General features: G+C 39.7%; 1 protein-coding gene across 1 annotated transcript; it reads right to left on the bottom strand.

Moving 5' to 3' along the window:
• Positions 1–6,666: 6,666 nt before the first annotated feature.
• On the bottom strand, positions 6,667–8,051 carry LOC124112134 (neuronal acetylcholine receptor subunit beta-3-like). Its single transcript, XM_048386541.1, has 2 exons — positions 7,835–8,051; positions 6,667–7,788 (listed from the first exon to the last, which is right to left on the bottom strand). The coding sequence occupies exons 1-2, from the start codon at positions 8,019–8,021 to the stop codon at positions 6,941–6,943; spliced, it is 1,035 nt and encodes a 344-aa protein (XP_048242498.1). The 5' UTR covers positions 8,022–8,051; the 3' UTR covers positions 6,667–6,940.
• Between the last annotated feature and the right edge of the window lie 4,667 nt (positions 8,052–12,718).

The raw sequence follows: 12,718 nt of genomic DNA, 5'->3' as shown, positions 1-12,718 counted from the left end.
ATTTTAATTGTATATTGACGCGACCTATACAATATAAGACAATTGTTTACACACTAGATCGCGTCAGAGTGTAATGGTAATAGGTCCGGGGTTACCAGACGTCTTTGATTTTGTCAATGTGGTATAAGTCGCTGTCAAGTGCAAACAGGTCCGGGGTTTCCAGACGTCTTTGATTTTGTCAAAGTGGTATAAGTCGCTGTCAAGTGCAAACAGCTCCGGGTTTTTTCCAGAGGTCTTTGATTTTGTCAAAGATGTACTTGAAATGGAACCATATCGTGTTCATCTTCGTTTGTTAATTGAGTAGTTATAAATAAAATATATACGGACGCGCCTTCACAGTGGTGTTTCACCTGACATGGCTTGCATGATATTGTTACACGAGAGGTAACTTAATATGCCATATTCTATTTCGGATTTCTTTTCGGCCTTTCTGTGGTCGAGTTATCATGTGGGATGGATCATCGGATTCTGCTCATTATATCAACCACTCGTTTGTCTGGTCCAGAGTTGTTTATCCACAGGTTTGAATATTACTGACCGTCGTGTTAAACAACAAACCAAACGATGGATGGTAAGCAATGCGATGACAGTCAACAAAAAGAGGAGCTTAGTCTAGAGACGGTACCTAAGCAGTCTATCAACGAATCCAAACCTTACTTGAACGCGACTTCAAATAGCTGTTATTGCAGTGCCGGTATATATTTAGATATTCGTTATAGTATGTGCATAAGATAGTTTGTAATAAGACGTCTTCCTGAAAGACACAAGGCGTCTTATTTTGATGTGCAGTTTTGTTTACAAAAGATTGATATTCGTCATGGTGCATAACACTACGAAGTGTATCAAGATTATTGTACAGACTGAAATCGAATGTGAAACAAGAAAAATATATGCTGGACATATTTTTATATACTAGCTTAGCAACCAAAATCAAACAGAATGTTTTACTCTCCAAACATATAGGTGATAATCGAAAATAACAGATGATCAGAGAAATACAAAGAAGTATCGTGTGATGGATATGGATGGAGAAGGAAAAGAAAGGACTAGGTGTAACATGACAATCAACAGAACATGTTGGCGGTGTCTTATCAGGGTGAAAACAACCAAGAAAGGCGACCGTCGTGTTAAACAACAAACCAAACGATGGATGGTAAGCAATGCGATGACAGTCAACAAAAAGAGGAGCTTAGTCTAGAGACGGTACCTAAGCAGTCTATCAACGAATCCAAACCTTACTTGAACGCGACTTCAAATAGCTGTTATTGCAGTGCCGGTATATATTTAGATATTCGTTATAGTATGTGCATAAGATAGTTTGTAATAAGACGTCTTCCTGAAAGACACAAGGCGTCTTATTTTGATGTGCAGTTTTGTTTACAAAAGATTGATATTCGTCATGGTGCATAACACTACGAAGTGTATCAAGATTATTGTACAGACTGAAATCGAATGTGAAACAAGAAAAATATATGCTGGACATATTTTTATATACTAGCTTAGCAACCAAAATCAAACAGAATGTTTTACTCTCCAAACATATAGGTGATAATCGAAAATAACAGATGATCAGAGAAATACAAAGAAGTATCGTGTGATGGATATGGATGGAGAAGGAAAAGAAAGGACTAGGTGTAACATGACAATCAACAGAACATGTTGGCGGTGTCTTATCAGGGTGAAAACAACCAAGAAAGGCGACAGGGGACGTGTGGTAAAAATATGAATGTTTGAGATGACATGACTACTAATGGGCCACGTCCCCACGACTGGTTAAAGTTAGTCTGAACGGCGTGACATGGTCCGAATCAGTCTCCCAAAGACAACCCTAATCTCTTGTCCACTGTTCTCGAAACGCCCAGTTCGGCTGACGTAGGAGGTGGCCTTTGAGGTCGGGATACACGTCTCCTGATCATGTCCCAGGTGTGCTCTGTGGGGAAAATGTCAGGATCCGTCGCTGGACATTGCATGCTGGGTTGTTTTCCTGCTGGAGGCAGTGAGTTACGACACGGGCAAGTTAGGCACAAGCGTTATAATCTTGAAATCGCTTAAACGGCATATTTATTTGAGCCATTGTTGTCCCGGTAACATCATCCAGTGACTTTTCCATGGACAATAAGCAGTGGCGTTCTGACAGTCATGATCCCGCCCAATATCATGACAGACCCACTCCTAAATGCGTCATGTTGCCTTGTGAATCTAGACTCATCTGTGATTCCTCCAGTTTCTACGCTCTAAAAACCATTGGCGTCTGCCCATGTGTCGACTTGTTAACGGTTGTACAACACGTGGTCTCAGAGCATGCAAATTAGCTGCATAAAGATTTCTAATATTCTGGTTTACTTGTTCATAGTGCAAAATTGTAACAGATGTAATCCACACGGAAGATCATGTTAACTGATGATGTATGCATATTGAATGTTTCACGTTTCGCAAACACTACCTCACACCAGGAGGGGTAAATTACCTTTGAAGTGTCACATACGTACGTATCTAGGATCTTCTTAAATAAAGAACACGTGAATGGGAATGCGCGCACAGCAAACTGCAGAGTCAAAATTTGGAGGTTTTCCCCTGACGAAAAAAGGTGAGCTATTTGAAACAAAATATTATTTTCCTTTAAAACGTCTATACTTGAAAATTCAGCTTTTGACACATATATTGAACCATTTTCCTTTTTGTAAGCTTGATTACCGTTTGAAATACTATATGTGTCTTGTATTGTCTTATGGAGATGTTTCAGACAAAGAGAAAAAATATTTATAGGCCCTTAGCAAAAACGTTTCATAAGTTCACGTAGCGCAGTATGAGGACACAAGATCACAAGGCCCACCACTTCAGACCCTACCACTCCGTCTCCGTACATTTGCCTTAGAGTATACACCTTCGATCAAGAAAAATATACCATGTTACAGACCAAGTAAACCGAGACCAGTGAAGATACGGGTTAGAATAGGTCTTCAGCAACCCATGCCTGCCGTAAAAGGCGACTATGTTTGTCGTAAGAGGCGATTAGGGGGATCGGGTGGTCAGACTCGCTAGCGGGATCGGGTGGTCAGACTCGCTCACTTGGTTGATGGGTGTCATCATTTCCTAATTGTGTGGATCAATGCTCACGAAGTCAATCACTGGATGGTCTGGTCCAGACTCGATTATTTACAGACCGCTGGAATATTCATATAGCTGGAATATTGCTGAGTGAGGCGTTAAACAACAAACAAACAAAAAATGTTTCGGCTCCCCTCTTCAGATCTAGACTCGCTGAATGAAACATATTTTGCCTGCAGCTACTGCACAATGATTGTACGAAATAAAGAATAGCTTTGGTAATAAACACTGTACATAAACAATAGACAATAAACAGTCTCTATTATCTGCGGAAACCAGTTCCATTAGTTGTGATGAAAATAATATGAATGGAAGGAGTTCTAAAAAAGATAATTCAGTCGTGAGTTCACTGAGATCAGATAAATCCTCATGACATCAATTTCATTGAAGGGCTAAACCACCCTTGACGAATAGTTCTTATAACCAACAGTCCCCTGAGACCGTTTTAATGGCAACGGCAATGTGATATTCTACTTTATTGTTCAACACTCAAATGATCAGGTTGCTAGGTGAGCCACTCAAATGCTCATGTAATTCTACACAACAGGAATATTGATTCTTCTGCTACAATAATATTACCGATATGTCGTTTTGTATTTGAAACAGAATACTGTGGTAATACTTCTAATGAAGCATCTATCGATCTACGCCATGATCAATTTTAATACGCTCAATGATAAAGTTAACTTTTTCCAATGACTGTTACCTCCAGTGGTGTTTATTTGTCTACCAGTCGTTGATGCGTGATGTGTAAACATTTAATTAAGCACAAGGGAAGATATTGTATACAAATGAAAATCAATCCTAGTAACACATTCATCGTCCTTTTTCAGAATGTTTCCAAACTTGAGTCGTGTCTGTGTTGATTAAATGAGCGGCGCATGCACATTGGCCGTTCAGTGTCAGTCTATGCCCCGCCACAATCGTTGTATTTCGCGATTACGAGACTATGCTTGAAGTAAGAGGCGACTCCGGTCATTGGGTGGTCAGACTGGCTGACTTGTTTGATGCATGTCATTGTATCCCAATTGCGTGGATCGATGCTCATGATGTCAATGACTGGATTTTCTGGTCCAGACTCGGTTATTTACAGACCGCCGTCATACAGCTGAATATTGCGGAGTGCAGCGTTAAACATAAAATAGAAACAAAACATAACAAACACTCACCTCAGCGATATATATACTGCTACTAAAGCTGGCCAAGGACCCAATATATAATGTAAACCTTTTCAGTTTGGAAAACCGTCCGTAACGTAAAGTCTCTTTTAATTGTCTTTGTGTTTCTTGAAGCATTTATTGAATTAGATCAATTAATTATTAATACGACATGAACTGATTTAAAGTATATTTATTTTATAATTGTTAATTGTGTAACATGTTGTTTGTTGGTTTCAAACTAATTTTTTTCCCGTACAGATTTCTGGGTTAACTTATCGAACCAAAGTCGACATGCAACACTATATATTCACAGAAAGTATTCGAGACAAAAATAATTAATACGATGTTGATTCTCATAAACGAAAAAGATTGGCTTCATATTTTTCAATATTAATCATGTCTAAACATTTGATATTTTAATAATAAAACATCGAATGTCATGTGAAGTTTATTAAGCTACTATGTGAAATGCTTCGTTACTGATAACATCTACGTGAAATTTGGGGACGGGACATTTAGGCAAGAAGTAGGTATCTCCATGACCGCCAGTTGTACTGTGCTCCCCTCCTTGCCGATCTGTCTCTCCAAGTTTAAAACGTTTCATGGTAAACATGTGGTTTTTCAGGTAAACAACTGACGTGCCGTTGCATGTGTTTGTGACGGGTGCCACCGATGGGACGGGATACGATCTCTTTTTCGCGAAAACATGTCACCATCACTATTTGATAATGATTCAGAAACACATGCTTTTGATATAGTCAGAATTGAACAATAGACTTATGATTATCGAAATGGTTTTCCCGATTTTATTTATTAAAGTATTTGGAACTAAAGTAAATTATCTGGGATTGCTGAGTGTGGCTTAAAACAACAAACACATTTTCCTTTTCCTTTTTGAAAACAATAGAAAGTAATTTCAAATCTATACGATTTAGAGTTTTGTTTTCCTGTAGAACAACGCCTAGCTCTATTGTAACAATATTTTAACTATTTGACGGCGATGTAAAAATGGAATCTGTAAGAAAAAAGAGACTGAATACTATGAGCAACCTCACACAGAGTCAAGGTACAATGATACGCAATCAACCAAGTCATAAAAAAAACAGATTCATTTAGTCGACATAATTGAATCAGTAAGGGAGTTAGGGTTCATAGTCACATCGGCAATACTTCAGCCACAGCGTGACTAAACCAAGTTACATATTAATGTTACATAAATTTAGACTATAAAACCTGTCGATAAAGGACAGTAAAACAACTAGATTATTACAGACGTAGCTTTAAAACTAGCATGTAACCATAGAAATTGGACCATTCATGACAATACAAAGACAAATGGGCTAGGGATCCCCAGCAGTCAAAGTTAGGCCACAATACTTGGGACCATATGGGTACGTACGGTACCTCTTCTTCCAACATGGTACCCCAACAGGATTTACATCATCCTTCTGGCTACTTGCGATTGTTTCTCACGTTGCTGGGAGAAGGTGTAACCCGGAATCTCCTGGATTGCACCAAGCAGGATTAAATTCTTTAATTTTACGTTGGCTAAAAGCAGAGTGAAAAGATGGTGGTGAGGTGAAATTAGGTTTTAATACAACTACACTAAATGATAAAGAGAATTGATCACTGGGAGAAAAACTTTAATGTGCATTAGCATAATACACAAATGACAAAGATCAAATTTTAGAATATGCAAAAAGATAAAAATTGTAAATAATCTCCAAGCGTTGAATGAAATACATTACATTTGACAAATGTTGATGCTAACAGCCACTGGCCAGTAAGCCTTCTGTGAGGGAGGGTGGGGTAGCACGATTCATTGAGCTGGCGAGCTCGACGTCAAAGCAAGGGAGATAATTAACGAAGGGGGATAATCGAGAATAAATGCCACTAAGGATGTTAACGTTTCCTTAAAATACATTTTTATAAAATACAACGTAGCGTCACGTCGAAGATTATTGCACTAACACAGCGACGTGCATGCGCGCCCATGTGTGTGTGTGTGTTTATGTGTGTGTGTGTGTGTGTGTGTGTGTGTGTGTGTGTGTGTGTGTGTGTGTGTGTTGCTGCTTGTACTAGTCCAAACTGATCCCGATTTATAGTGCTAGCTCACTGAGAAACTATGCCACAGTTGAACATGATTACCCCACCGAGACACATTATACTCCTAGCCGACCGGTCCTTGTTTTATCCTCTTAATGCCGAGCGCCAGACAGGGTAACAACAAGTAGCATCTTCTAACGTCTAACGTCTTCTAATGCGGCCGGGGATCGAGCCCCGGACCTTCCTCTCTCCGGGCGGCTCCCTACCACTAGACTACGGAGGAGGTAGTGGTAGTGACAAAATGATGAAAGCATTGGGTTTGTTCGATTTCCAAGCAGACAGACATATATGTACTTAAGCATATTAAAACTAAGCTGTATAGCAATCTAGCATAAGGATGAAATATAGTAGGGATGGTGGAAACGTTATTTGTCTTATAAACCATTCAGTATGATGACTACTGGAAGTGTTTGTCTTGGAAAATATGATTAAATAAGTGTTAAAAATTGACATAACTATATGTTCCTGGTCAATAATCTTTCCACAAAATGCCAACGAAAACGCATCGTTGAAGCTGTTCCTCTTTATCCTCGGATCACAAATTCTCACATATCTATGATGGATGCTTAACGAGTCAATCCAAAATAGATGCTTGTTGAAATGATCACAGCAACACTGAACAGTATGAGGAAAAGTCTATCCAAGGCTCTTGCCACCTCTTGCCATGATGCCTGTCTGTCATCTGCTGTGGTACCTGGTGCTGGGTGATGTGTCCCTGCCACAAAGCTGCTTATTGTGGGAATCGATGCAGAAGAGTCTGAGGTTTTGCTGTTGCACATTCGTGGATTGACAGGTGATACCTTAGAACTTGAAAATGTCCTATTTCTTGTACACGTCATGCAGTTCACAAACAGTTGCATGTGTCTTGGAACAGGCACGTGATCTGGCTTGTGGTGAATGTTGATGACAACAACAGTCCAAACGAGTGACATACAGCTGAGAACGATGAGCGCTGATATATAGATTGTTAGGATGGATGTTTGTAGAGAGCTTAGGGGCAAGTGGTCGGACAACAGGGCGAGAAACACCACATAGGCCAAAAGAACAGTCATTGATAACCCTGTCTTCTCTCCTGATTCAACAGGTAACAGAAAGACTAAACTGCCAATGACTGACAGCAACACCAAAGGCACTAGGAGATTCACCAAATAGTATGTTGGACGATGTTTAAGTTTAAAGACGATGCGACAGATAGGAAGTTCATGTGCAGCAGTATTTTCAACCAAGGCATATACGCTTGAAATTTCCCACAGTCCATTAGGCACAAAAGAAACGAGCTGCACAGAATCTGAATAAAGGGTAAAAAGTAATTCAGTCGATGGTGAGTTCCAAGTAGACACAATCATTTCGCATTCCTGTGTATCAAAGGGAAAGAGTGTAACATCTGTCGTACATGACAGCTTGAATATATCTCCTGGAGTCCAAGTTTCCGTCATACATCACGCAGGTCTTCATGTCACTGGTTCCCAGATGCTGCCTTGTGGTCAGAGTATTTGTAAGGAATATGTCAGGGCGCCAGATCTTCCTTTGCTGAATGCATAGCTCCTCAATTCCATGATATTCGGTTCGGTTCCACACTAACGTTGCGTCAGTCCACTTGAACTGAAACTGACCATTGAGGATGAAATACTGATCAGTTTCACTCATCTCCACCAATGAATACAGGTGAAATCTAATGTATACGTCCATTCTTTCGTTTGCATTTTCCACAGGTCGAATGTCCGGGTTGTTGTCAGTTATAATATCCGCATATAGCTGATAGAAGTCTTGGAGGAAATTAGCGCATGACAAAGTATATGCGGATAGGAAGATCAAGTTCCACAACATGCTGGATAGGTTGTATTGGGAAGATGCTGTCTTCGCAAACCTATTCAGTGTTAGATACCAGAGAACACAGTATGATGTGTGGCTTAAAATCCCCGTATGCTGATTTGTGGTGTTATGTTGGCATAACCATAACACTGTCTGGCCTCCCTGTTTCTATGCACAAAACCCCTGCAGGTATCGATGGTTTTTGTCAATCAACCATGAGGAGTCACACTTGGATGTTTTCCATTTTGTATTGATAAAACACATCAAACATCGAGGGCAGAGAAACCCTTTGACAATAATTTCAGTGAAAGGTTCAACCAGCTTTGATGTTTTGACAATACAACCAGTCCTACATTTCGATCGCATGTTTTATTCTGTTTTGTTCAGAAACCCTTAAATGAATATGTATTGCACTGATTACATGAGGAGATAAGATAGTATTAGGTAGCGCTATTACCGAGTTGAAAAAGAAACATAAATTAAATATTCTAAACATTATCATTAGCATATGAGCACACATTCTGACGAATAATTTGGCTCTGTGATGTTCCGTCTGCACAGTTGTAGAATAGGTTTTCAGCAACCAATGCTTGCCGTAAAAGGCGACTATGTTTGCCGTAAGAGGCAACTAACGAGATCGGATGGTCAGGCTCACTGACTTGGTTAATGCATGTCATCGGATCCCAATTCCGTGGATTGATGCTGATGATGTCAATCACTGGATAGTCTGGTCCAGATGAGATTATTTACAGACTGCTATCATATAGCTGGAATATTGTTTGGTGCGCCATTAGACAACAAAAAACAAACTTCAATCGAGACAATTGTAATTGATTTTGAAAGTCACGATTTCCCTAATTTTATTGATAGTGTTACAATCGATTTGGTGCCTTTTAGCATTACTGTTCAAGCACAAGTTAAGTGAAAATATTGGTTGTGATTTTGTTGCGAATATAAATTTTCCAAGATACATGAAGTGAATTGTGAAAAGTAGTTTAACGTCAAAGTTAAAGTATTGAAATCAAACACTCCATAGTCAGCTTCCAAAACAAACCTATTTGGAGGCGGGGCCTAAAGCTACTGGCACAACGGTGCGTGACAATATTGTTCATTGGCTGATATGTTGACTTGGTTGCACCGTTTATCTGCCATTTTATGATGTGATGCTCAGCGGCTATGCATCCATTTTATGAGGATTATTGATTATTGTACGACCATCTTGCTTCAATGGTGGACACGTGTACAGCTGGATATTGCCCCAAGTCTACAACTACCAGCTCAACTGAGCTATATGGAGTCCATTGTATGATTCCAGCAACAGCAAAATCACGTGTTAATTAATTACTATCAAATAGTAATACTACTGGGTCATAAATCAATATACCACTATATACCAGATAATAAAAAGAATAAAAGTATAATTAATGTTCATAATGTATTGAGCAGATATGATGGCAAAAACGGAAGACCTGCTTCAGGCAGTCATAGACAAATGTCAGTTGAAGGGAATGAGATGCGAAAAGTGTCTTATCAATGGTTGGAAAAAGGCGAATGTAAACACTATGAGAAAGGAATTTGAATGTCACCCACATCATCCAAGCTTTTATAACACGCGATGTGTATGTATACCCTGGTGCAATCCGTCATCTACACAACTCACACTTTACTGTCAATGCATTTAGAGAAATCATTGCAATATATATCTGCATAAGAAAATCATTTAATATATGTAAATACGTTGACAACACATTGATGAAAACTCTTCCTTTACTCAAATATAATCATTGTCATATGTGTGCTTATTGCTAAACAAACATGCAAATATTTGTATTTCCCTCGATTTCTAAAGTGCAACGATGCGGCATCCTTGACTATGATGTTCGTAGTCCTATGACGTTACACGAGCCATCCATTGTAATCACGAGGGAATTCAAAACGTTGGATTGGTACTATGGTTAGAATATGTGCCATGTACTCAATTGCGAGCCGTAAAGGACGACTCCTTTGAGCCGTCATAATGCAATTCGACAAGAGCGACTGTGGTAGCCCATATTTACCCACTAAATATGTATATGCTAGATTTGTATTTGTACCGCATGCCTTCTCGTATTAGATCATTGGTGATGGCCTGGACACGATGTAGTCTGGGCTAATGTCATCTTGTAGTTCAACATTTCTGTCGATAAATCTAGTAACAGAACAACAAGTTGCAAAAGTTCGTCAATACACAATACCCAAATCAGTTCTCCTGTCATGTGTGATACCGTGACAAAACGACCCCCATAGCGATTGTGGTCAGGAATTCTTTCCCTTGCATACCACTCGCCACTACGTCACCAACAACGTTATCTGCCATCTCAGAATCGGAAGCAAAACCTTTATTCGTCTTGAACATGATGTAACGCCATTGGCCCACAGTTCGTCTCTGTTAGTGCCTCGCTCAACCCAGTCATTGTCGCCGATGGTATTCTGTTATGATCACACCCATCACTGACTGCATAGATGTTGTAATTCACCTTCCAGATTTGAATCTATTTCGTAGTGCAATTAATGTAATGAGACGTAGGTGTCTTTTTGTTTGCGTCTGTCTTACCCATGTCCCATTGACGGTACTTGTCCCACAGTCGAGAAATTACCCTGTTTGATTTGCTAAACATTCAGGTACCTTGGGATATTGACGTCCTCCCCGCTCTCTGCCGTACCCAAAATTCGCCATTTTGTCTGTCTATTGAGAGATTGGTTATATTTAAGTAGTGATTTGCTCAATTATATTAGTGACTGAGCCCTCCCTAATAGGCGCACACACTTTTGCTTCTGTGTGCACGTGCATTACACGTTGTTCATGCATGATGTGAAATTTTATTGTGATTGATATGAAACGTTTCTGTATTGTAAAAGTACACTTCACTTATAGCTTCATTCAAATAATTAGTTCCCTTTATTTTGTTGGTAGTGTATGCTACCTCATCTCGATTAAACAAGTTTATGGTTGTCAGTAAGGATTTCCCCATTGTGCTTAATCAATTATTCTCTCTTGTTGTTTAATGTGACATCACAACATCTGAGTTAGGACCATATCCACCAATTGGCCTTGTCAAATATATTCTGATAATCCTTTGGGAATACCTGTTATCATGGTATGATGTGTATTCTTTCTTGTTGTTAATTGTGATTCGTTCTTGTTGTTAATTGTGTTTGTATGTGAGGTGGTCGGGTAGCCTAATGGTTCAAGCTTTCGCTCGTCGTGCCGAAGACCCGACATGGGTACAATGTATGAAGCCCATTTCTGGTGTCCCCGCCGTGATATTGCTGGAATAGTGCTAAAAGCAGCGTAAAACCATACTCACTCACTGATTGTACGTTAATATTATAATATGTGATATGACTTACATTTATTTGAAATATTCAATTCTCCGTGATCATATCTTTATTATATATGGTCGTGTTTGCATGGTCATGCATCTGATATTCTTCTGATGTCCGTCTAACATTGCTACCTGAATAAACGTCTCACATCCCAACAGCGTGTTCTGTCCTCGGCGAGGTAGCTGTTACGTTTAATTGAAAGGTCTTCGAGTTTTGGGCATGTGTTTCACTGTCACATACACATAACGATTTGCTCTATATATCTTGTCCTGTCATTTAAGAGGGCATCTAATTCATGCAAATATAAATTGTAAACGTAAGAGAATAATAAGCCTAGATTTTCTGCCGAAAGAGAGTGAGTGAGTGGGGTTTAACGCCGCTTTTAACAGTATTCCAGTTATATCACGGCGTGTCAGCTTAATGTTGCAGGAAAGCCCGAATAGATGCAGGTCTCAGACGTTTACCACTTTGGTGAAACCCAAGAGCACGGGTATGGTGCTGACAAACCCACAATGATAGGTTTCTGGCGTACCTAATGGACGCAACTCTGCACAGCGAATCGCGGCGCCACAGACGACTGGGCCACCCGTGCCCCCTCTCTGCCACTTGGCGGAAAGGGCAAATAGAAGTGTAAATTATATGAATGGACCACTCAAATTTGTAAAGACACCAGGTGTTCGCGAATAGGGTAAGCATGTCCTGCTCAACTAGTAGCACCTGCCATTCACACAGTTTGCATAAAGGAGTAGGTATTTATTGCCTGACGCAACACAGCAGTACTTCTGCCATGCGACGTCAGCATGTGAACAAGACAGACAATCAAGTGATAGATGAAACAGAAAATCCAGTGAAACCAGATTGTTGAAACTAATAAAAACTGTATGTTTATTTTGAATTAAGTCTGCTGTGTACAACTGCAGAAATGTTGCTACATGTAAGGAAAGAAAAACGTATTCGTTTCACAACACAGTGGGGCGCAGTTTTAAAGTCTAGGCCCAATCATTTCTTTAGTAGTTGACTCAGCATAGAAAGACATGGGTGCGATGCTCGTAAGGGAATGTGATCTGTATCCTTTGAATAGCTGTCAAATAGGGGCTATAAAGAAAAGACAATGTCGCAACCATAACACAATAAAGGATTATGCTCTTTAATTCGAAGCCATTCAT

The sequence above is a fragment of the Haliotis rufescens genome, unplaced genomic scaffold, assembly GCF_023055435.1.
Source record: "Haliotis rufescens isolate VD_foot unplaced genomic scaffold, xgHalRufe1.0.p SCAF_6, whole genome shotgun sequence".
Taxonomy (NCBI): domain Eukaryota; kingdom Metazoa; phylum Mollusca; class Gastropoda; order Lepetellida; family Haliotidae; genus Haliotis; species Haliotis rufescens.
Note: the sequence above shows the minus strand (reverse complement) of the source record. Positions and strands in the feature narration are given on the sequence as shown.

Coding starts and splice junctions, on each gene's coding strand:
- LOC124112134 (XM_048386541.1), bottom strand. CDS start 8,021: ATGAGTGAAACTGATCAGTATTTCATCCTCAATGGTCAGTTTCAGTTC. Junction 7,789..7,834: donor AAGGCAGCATCTGGGAACCA/GTGACATGAAGA, acceptor CTTGGACTCCAG/GAGATATATTCAAGCTGTCA.